The sequence below is a fragment of the Microtus ochrogaster genome, chromosome 15 (genome assembly GCF_000317375.1).
Source record: "Microtus ochrogaster isolate Prairie Vole_2 chromosome 15, MicOch1.0, whole genome shotgun sequence".
Classification (NCBI taxonomy): Eukaryota; Metazoa; Chordata; class Mammalia; order Rodentia; family Cricetidae; genus Microtus; species Microtus ochrogaster.
Window position 1 is genome coordinate 20,151,169 of NC_022017.1, and position 9,291 is coordinate 20,160,459.

General features: G+C 38.8%; 1 protein-coding gene across 1 annotated transcript in view; it reads right to left on the reverse strand.

The window, feature by feature from the left end:
- Positions 1 to 2,577: 2,577 nt before the first annotated feature.
- The window catches only part of C15H12orf40 (chromosome 15 C12orf40 homolog), a 40,999-nt gene continuing 34,285 nt past the window's right edge, over positions 2,578 to 9,291 (reverse strand). The window contains exons 8-9 of the mRNA XM_013348817.1: positions 7,197 to 7,279; positions 2,578 to 3,051 (exon numbers count right to left, since the gene is read on the reverse strand). Coding sequence (XP_013204271.1) covers positions 2,578 to 3,051; positions 7,197 to 7,279 — 557 coding nt within the window. The remainder of the gene's footprint in view (positions 3,052 to 7,196; positions 7,280 to 9,291) is intronic.

Sequence of the window (9,291 nt, forward strand, 5' to 3'; positions counted from 1 at the left end):
CCAGGCAAGTAGTATTTCTTTTGTGAACTCTTGAGTGCCCTTGTGTTTGGTTCATAGATGTTGAAAATAGCAATATCCTTTTAGTGGATTTTTTTCTTTGATGAGTATGTAGTGACCTTCCCTATCCATTTCGATTGTATTATTTTAAGTCTATTTTGTCAAACATTAAAATGGTTACACTGATTGCTTAAGTCCATTTGCTTGAAATATCTTTTTCAATCTTTTAACACTGAGGTGATATCTACCCTTGATTAAGATGTGTTTCTTGGATGCAGCAGGATGGATTCTGTTTTCACAAACATTTTGTTAGTCCATGTCTTTTTATTGGGGAATTGAGACCACTGATGTTGAGAATTATCTGTGGGCAGTGTTTGTTGATTTCCATTATTTTGATGTGGTGATATGGGTCTCCTCCCCTTTCTTTTGATTTGTTGGGTCTGATACTATTTATTCCTTATGTTTTCTTGGCTGTGATTAGCCTCTTCAGGTTGAACTTTTCCTTATAGTGCTTTCTGTAGGGCTGAATTTGTAGAGAGATGCTGCTTAAAGTTGGTTTTAATATGGAATCTCTCTCTCCTCCAACTATTGTGATCGAAGGCTTTTGTGGGTATTGTAGTCTGAATTGACATTTGTGGTCTCTTAGAGTTTGTAGAACATCTTACCAGGTCCTTCTTGCTTTTAGAATCACCATTGAGAGGTCAGGTGTTTGGTCTGCCTTTATATGTTACTTGGTTTTTTGCCCTTGAGGTTTTTAATATTCTTTTTGTTCTGTATACTTGGTGTTTTGATTATTGGTTGCCATGGGGAATTTCTTTTCTGGACCAGTCTATTTAGTGTTCTGGATGCTTCTTGTACCCTGATAGGCACCTTTCCTTTTAATTGAGGAAATTTTCTTCTATGATTTGGTTGAAAATATTTCCTGTGCCTCTGACATTGGTTTCTTTTCCTTCATCTGTTCCTAATATCCATAGGTTTGGTCTTTAAAAAGTGTCCCAGATTTCCTTGATGTTTTGTGCCTGGGCTTTCTTAGATTTAATATTTTCTTTTGCTGAGGTATACATTTCTGTGCTGGATATTTTTTTAAGATTTAATATTTAATTTGACTGAGGTATACATTTATCTTGTTTTCAATGACTTGAGATTTCTCTTCCGCCTCTTATAGTCTGTTGGTGAGGTTGACCTCTAAGATTTGTGTTTGAGTTCCTGAGTTTTTCAAGTCTTCACTCACTTTGTGTTTTCTTTATTGATTATATGTCCACTTACTCGTCTTGAACTGTTTTTTTCATTTCATTCCACTGTTTTTATTTTGTGTGTGTTTTCATAAATGTCTTTAATGTGTGTATTTCTTTAATAATGTCTACTATGAAGACTTCTGACATGTTCATAAAGACTATTTGAAGTCCTTGTCTGTGCTTCAAATATATTGCATTTCTCAGGGCTTAATATAGTAGGGTTGCTGGTCTCTGGTGGAGACATACTGTCCTAACTGTTACTGGTTGTGTTTTTATGCTGGTGTCTAGGCGCCTGGGTTTGGGGTGATTGTAATTCTAGGTGCTGATATCCCGTCTTCTTGGGTATTTTGTTCCTTAGTTCCTGTTGCCCTTGCCCTTCCTGGTTCTTAGTAAAGTGTGGTGGCCATGGGTTGTCTAGGAGGGAACACTCTGAGATCCTGATAAGTGTGCCCACTGTGGGGGTGATGCCCAGTTGGAATGTTCTTAGTATCGGAAACTGACAGAGATGGAGACTGGCTTGGGGAGACAGGGTAGAGAAGGTCCCTGGAAGGAGGGAAGCAGGTTCCACCATTAGGATCTGCTTTGTCTCCTAGAAATGGGGGAAAAAGAGGAGCAGCCACAGTTGATAGTCTGCTACAGAGCTGGGGATGAGTCTGGGGATGGGATTTGGAGCAAAGGAAAGAGCATAGAGTTCTGAAGACTGTCTACCTGCTTCCCTGGCCTGTGTGGCCCATTGTTCGGCAGGGAGTGCTCAGGAAGTTGGAGACTGGGGAGGTTGAGACAAAAGGAGGGTATGGACAAGAGGAGCATAGGAGATCTGTGTTGTCTTCTGAAGATGGTGGCAGCGAGGATGAGGAAACTGCAGCAGGGGTCTGCGCAGAGTTCCTGCGCAGAAAGGGACTGGATTTGGAAGAGAAGAGGAGAGTGAAGATCTGAAGGTCACATGGCTGGCATGGCTAGCAGGTTCCCAGGGAACCCATCTTAACATCTTAAAGAGAATGTTTGTTGGATGACTTAAATATATCAAGTTTTAAAATAATTATCAACAGAAATAAAGCAGCTATATATATTTTTAATCCAAATAAGGTTGAGTAAACATGAGAATGGCAACATATATGTTGAAAATGGCAGCATATATATGAATTTCTACAAATAAGGCTATTAAAGAAATGCCTACATAAAATATTAAAAACAGAAATATTAAAATTACATGGAAACAACAGAACTTAGAAACTCCCCTTTAAACTCAGCCTCATTTTCTGATCACTTACTACATTAATGAAGACCTACACATGTCCTATTGTCTTCCAAGGTTAAATGAAATACCACATCCTAAACTGAGATTTTAGAATGAGTTATCTTTAAGTGTTTCCTGCCCTCCAGTGGTATCTGTCCTTATATCTTCACTGTAGCTGCCAGCCTTATGAAGGGAAGGTACCTCTTTTACAGGAACATTGGGACTACTTTTACATGAACATTGGGAGATTATGGTACACTGTATGGCAACATCAGCTGTTTCCCCCATAGCCAGCTCTTTCTCTGTCTGTACCCCTACATCACATCTTCTAGCCTGAAGCACACAGTTGTTACTGATTTTGTTTTGTGAGGTATGTTCTGAATTGTACTGAAACTCTGGAAATGTATCAGTATTATTTTTCACTGGAGACTCTTGAAAATTATGAATTTTGACATTGTCTTCCACAATTATGTCACCCAAATGATCTACCACCTTTTCTTGACAAAAATTATCAGCTGTTTCTGTGTCTTTCTTATTTGAATCTTCAATTTGCTGCTGGATTTGATCTTCATCTTCAGATACCTAAAAAAAAAAAATGAAAGAAATCTATGGTAAGTTTTAAAAATGGTCATTTCAAAACAGCCTTTAAATTCACAGTCTAAAAATTTTTTGAAAACCAAAGAAAATTTGTTAAGTTACAAATGAAAGCAGACATGATATCAAAGGTTAATTGAAGACTCTCCCACGGCTCCCAGAAAGCTATAGTTTTATAAATAGGGCTGACAGCAATTGCTACTGCAGTACAAACACAGAAGAGAACTCTCTATCTCCTTCTCAGGACTGCAGTCACAGGCCTCGCTATCCCACAACACTCTTCAGCTTCTTCTGAAGGGCAGAGAAGAAACGTTCCCAGAGGCAGCTAAGAAGTTAACCTTGTTCACTCATTGGCTCCTTAAGTGAAGCATTTCAGTCACATAACTGCTATTAGGTTCATCCATGAAAATAAAGAAAATGAAGCTATCAGATTACTGGAAATTGAGTGGTTATAATAAATACTGCAACTGTTACATAAAGGAACAAATTTTGTTGACTTCTTAACTTTATAAAAATTTTATAAAGATTAATGAAAATACCATATGGATATTGTAGTTAAAATGTATTGTTTGCTGGGATTGTAGCTCAGTAGTAGAGTGCTTGCCAAAAACATGTGAAGCTAGCATTTCTATCACTCCAATGGTGAAGAAAAATAGAATACATATTGATTATTCAAGCTTGGAAGTAGATAGTCATTGTTTGAATAACAGAAAAGTAAAATTAGGTCTAGACTTCAGTGGATGGACCTAGGAAGCAGAAGTAGCCCATGGAATCACTGAAGTCAATTAAGCTACACTGGACAGAGCAGGTCCTATGCATCTCATCTCGTCAACATGAGTGACAGCTGCACTCATATGAAGGAACACAGCTGCTCCTTTCTTAGACATATTCTGTGGGCAAAAATAAAATTAATCAAGTGGCCACACACCTGAAAAACCTGAGAAAAGCATTACGAAGAAAAAAAAAGAAGCACTTTGTAAATGTAGCTATGAGGCCTCATTTAGACTAGGGAGTCACTGAAGAATCACTACAAAAATACTGACACTTGGAACACAATGAAGATGAGACCCAGGAAGCAAAATATATGAAGGAAGGGTCAAAGACCTCAGTGTGAAATGATGAAGAAAGCAGGAAGTACCCTGCAAGGTAAAAGTGTAGGAAATGACTGTCCTATTAGGACTCCATTTGTATAGTGATATTTTGTTTATAAAGCTTTATATTTTGTTTATAAAGATCAGAGTGCAGAGCTAAGCCACTAGTTAGCCATAGGGGCCAGGCACTGGTGGACATTCCTTTAATCCCAGCACTCAGGAGACAGAGACAGGTGGATCTGTTAGTTCAAGGCTACCATGAACTACACAAGATTGACTCTGTCTAAAAGAGAAACAGTGCTCACACAAAGGTGATCCCAGCACTTGGGATCCCATGCCTGTAATCCCATTACTAGGGAGGTGAAAATAGAAGTGATATGGCTGGGCAGAAAGAGGAAAATGAAGCAGAAGGAGACAGAAGTTCAGGGCAGTCTGAGGATTCACAGGGTCAGGATTGCCCTTTAGTCTAAGCACTAGTGGACATAAGAACTCTAGTGGCTGGTCGCTCTACTTCTCTGATTCTTCAGCTTTCATCCCCTGATAGCTGACTTGGAGTTTTTATTATTAAGGCCAATTAGAATTTGTGTTACACATTAGCTCAGGAATTAGGACCAATAATTTTCAGTTGAAACCTCATAAAGCCAAAACAGAGAAGAAACTGGAAAAGCAGTCTGTGTAGATCAGGAGAATATTCGATGCAGTCAGGAGCCAGTTTTCTTTCTTTCTTTCTTTTTTTTTTTTTTTTGAGACAGGGTTTCTCTGTGGCTTTGGAGCCTGTCCTGGAACTAGCTCTTGTAGACCAGGCTGGTCTCGAACTCACAGAGATCCGCCTGCCTCTGCCTCCTGAGTGCTGGGATTAAAGGTGTGCGCCACCACCGCCCAGCTAGGAGCCAGTTTTCACAGTTAGGAGCTGCTGTAAAGAGTTTAGATGGGTTAGTAAAACAGGAGCCCACTGAAGGTGGTTAACATGATTGCATTTGTATTCTTAAGATAGCAGTGAACTTTGCTACCTAAATTGAAGCAAAAACAAAATACTAAGATCGTTTGAGAAACAACCACAATCATTCAAAAACAAACTAGTGAGGACATAGAATTGGGCTCTAGTGAGAAAGGGTGAGAAATAGGTAAATTTTCAATTGATCAGGTGAAGGAATGACTATGGGAGGATGTTGACAGAGGTTTCTGTCCCTCCTGGTCCCACAGTCATTTAGTGCTAAAGAAACACACAGAGACCTACATTAATTATAAACTGGTTGGCTTATTAGCTCAGGCTTCTTATTAACTAACTTTTACATCTTAAATTAACCCATAATCCTTATCTATGTTAGCCACGTGGCTTGGTGCCTTTATCAGTGAGGCATTCTCATCTTGCTTCCTCTGAGTCTGAGTGATGACTGCAGACTGAGCCTTTCCTCCCCAGAATTCTCCTATTCTGGTCCCCCTGTGTATACTTCCTGCCTGGCCACTGGCCAATCAGCATTTTATTAAACCAATATAAGTGACAAATGCTTACAGGCTACAATTTTATTGTCCCACAGTAGGAGGAGGCAGAGTGAGGTTAACTGTTTTTCTAGGCTTCTGAAATTAACACTTAGCTATACTGAAGTACTTAATGATATGGGAATTACCAGAAAAACTTAAACAAGAATTCAGTTTGAAATTCAAAAGGGTACAGATTCTTTTAACTACCCAAGAACTGTTCAATAGAACATTTAAAAAAGGCTCAGAGCTAAAGCCATCAAGCAGCACAAGTGCCATTCTAAGGTTTGCACATCATTGCCACTTCAGGGCACAGAGTGGCAGAAGATCCCATGTAAAGTTGTCATAGTATCATGTAGGGAGGACAGAGGAGAGAATGATGAAGCATTCTCTCTATGCTATGGTATAGGTGGGAAGGTAGCTAACACAGCATCCTAATGATGAAGGAGACAAAAACGACTTCCTTTGTTTATGGAAGTTGGAACCGAAGTGAGGGCAAGTGCTCTAAGTCTCACATCAATGTTTTCAAAAGATAAAATAATTTCCATCAAGATCAGGAGTCCTTATAACCAAAGGCTCAAAGGTTTGTTTGCTATTAGTCAACTTAACGCAGCTGCAGTCATCTGAAAGAGGGAACATTCAGTAATTAAGGGAATGCCTCCATCAGATTTCCTGTAGGCGAGTTTATACGTTTTTTGTTTGATAAATGATAGATGTGGCTGGTGGGGTATGAGGAGCAGCACTCTTTTAGGTGGGGTAACCCCTGGGCAGAGGTTCTAAGAAAGCAGGTTGATAGAAAAAGTTTGGCTTCTTCCTTTCCAATTTGAATCCCCTTGATCTCCTTTTGTTGTCTTATAGCTAGAACTTCAAGAACTATGTTGAAGAGGTATGGAGAGAGTAGACAGTCTTGTCTTGTTCCCAATTTGAGTGGAATCGCTTTGAGTTTCTCTTCATTTAATTTGATGTTGGCTGTAGGCTTGCTGAATATTGCCTTTATTATGTTTAGATACATTCCTTGTATCCCTGATTTCTCTAAGACCTTTATCATGAAGGGGTTTTGGATTTTGTCAAATGAGACAATCATATGTTTTTTTTTTCTTTCAGTTTATTTATATGGTGGATTACATTGATAGATTTTCATATGTTGAACCATCCCTGCATCTCTGGGATGAAGGTGACTTGATGATGGTGGATGATTTTTTTTTTTTTGATGTGTTCATGGATTCGGTTTGCCAGTATTTTATTGAGTTTTTTACATCAATGTTCATGAGTGAGACTGATTTGTAATTTTCTTTCTTGGTTGAGTCTTGGTGTGGTTTTGGTATCAGGGTAACTGTAGCCTCATAAAAAGAGTTTGGCAATGTTCCTTCTATCAAATACTTAGTTTTACTTTTTGTTTACATTTTCTGAGATTGTTATATTTAAAAAATGTTTTTAACTTTGAAAATTATTTTATGTAATTTTTATTTCCACTATTGGCTCATTTCTTCTCAATGTAAAAAGAGAAAAAACATTTTGAAATTAATATAGCAAAAATTAATAATTCCAAAAGGAGGGGCTTACCAAATCAGAACTCGAGCTGAATGTACTCTCCATCAGTCGTGGAGAGTAGCTGGCGGACTGGCTGCTCTGCGAAGACTCCAGATCTGAAATAAAGCTTCCGCTCATGAAAGATGGCACCACTCACACTCTAGCGAGGTGGAAACATCTAAATTTCACTAACATAACAAACAGCACTTTAAGACGTGCCGAGCTTGCTTAAATTTTTGATGAGGGCAATTATTTCTGATGAAGAAAAACTGAAAAAAAGTGAGGCTTGATCTGATTCCTAGCAGTGTAATCTAAGGCATTTTCCTCATAAGGTTTGGCAAGTCCACAGGCACTGTGAGCCCAGAACCAGCAAGGAAGAAGCAAGCCTGTCTGTGCCAGGGATCCTCTCCATAATGGCATATGAAGGGCATGATGACAAAAATGAAGGCTTTCCCTTGGCTCTGGTAATTTAAGCACCTTTACACAATGTAACTCTGACTGAGGCTCTGAGCAGGTGTGGAAGGCCTGCCAGCCTGTGTGTACCTGTGTCACATCCATTGGAACAATGCACAAAATTCCTGAATGAACGTGTAAGGAATGAGTGAAGTCCCCAGTAAATGCGAGTGGTTGGCATAAGCACAGCCATGTCAAGGACTCCAGTGTCTCAGACTCACAGAGATGGCAAACCATCCTTGGCCTGTGTGCAGCACTGACAGTGTATACAGAGTGCATTGACAGCAGCATCTTTCCCCTGATGTTTGGAGCCTCGGACTGCTCCCTCACAGAGACCTCCTACTAAAATGAAACAGACCTGCCTCCTTGTTCAGCTGCATAGGAAAACCTTCCTCCTTGATTCAGGTGTCTAAAAGAAAGGCTGGCTTTCCAAGTTACTGTTGTCGTGTACTCTAGAGTGCAGAATGCACCCAGCTCGGCTTTTCTCAATGTGAGTCTGCCATTTCTTCATTCTCAGTTACCCAGTTAGGTCAGGCCCTAAAGTCATGCAGCTCGTGGCACTTCATAAATTTCTTCTGTTTAGTATTTACCTCTTTGTGCTTTGATTATTCCTTTGTTGTGTTTCAACTTGTATCTTCCAGGAAAGACTGCTCTGTCTATTCTTTCTCTATACCTACTTGGCAACACATTGGACCCTTATACTTGCCTTCGTGTTCTTACTTTTTATTCTCTTGTTTCTTCTTTCCCCATTATTTCCTCAAAACAAAAACCAAAAAAAAAAAACCCACCTCTAAACTCAAATTTCCCTCAGGACTACTCTAGTGCACCTGTCTCTGAATTTCAGGAACAAGGAGCAGTACATAGTTTCTAGCTCAAGCTGACACTGGACTGCTGTTGGATCCCTGCATCTTTACTGCAGTCCACTTCCCCCTAAACAGCAGGAGGGAACTGAAGACAACTCCCCAGGACTCAGACTAAATAAACAAAGTAAGCAAACAAACTTAGACTTGCCAAAGGAGATGAAACAATCAGTAATTTTGAAGCAAAATTATAGAGGTAAAATTTAGCCAGGAAATGGAAATAACCAGAAAAAAAAAAAGAGAACCTAACAGAAAATTTGGAAATAAGAGAACCAATAAATCAAATAGCACAGAGGGGAATTATCAACAGATAAAACCACACAAAGAAAATTTCAAAGATGGAGGACAAGTTAAGACAAAATACACTATAATACATATAAAGAAAAAGCAGAGTGAATGTGACCAACATTCAAGAACTCTGGGACATGTACAAGAGGTAAAATCCAAGAATCCATGAGGGAGAAGAAATAACTAAGGTTATTTCTTAGAATAAATATACTTAGAAGAAATAACTAAATTAAAAAAATAATAGCAGAACAAATTACTAAACCCAGAGAAAGAAGTGGATATCCAAAAGTGTGAAGGATAGAATTTAAAGCCTCAAATACACATCACAGTTAAGATGTTGAAAATACAAAGAAACAACATTAAAAGTTGTAAGAGAAAATATCAATGTATATAGAAAGGCAGAAACAGCAGACTACTATCACATTTTTTGGAAGCTTGGAAAGTAATTAACTGTCAATCAGAATTACTATACTTAGAAAGATTTCTTAAAACTGGTAGAGAAATAGCCTTTTAAGATAAGCACAAAG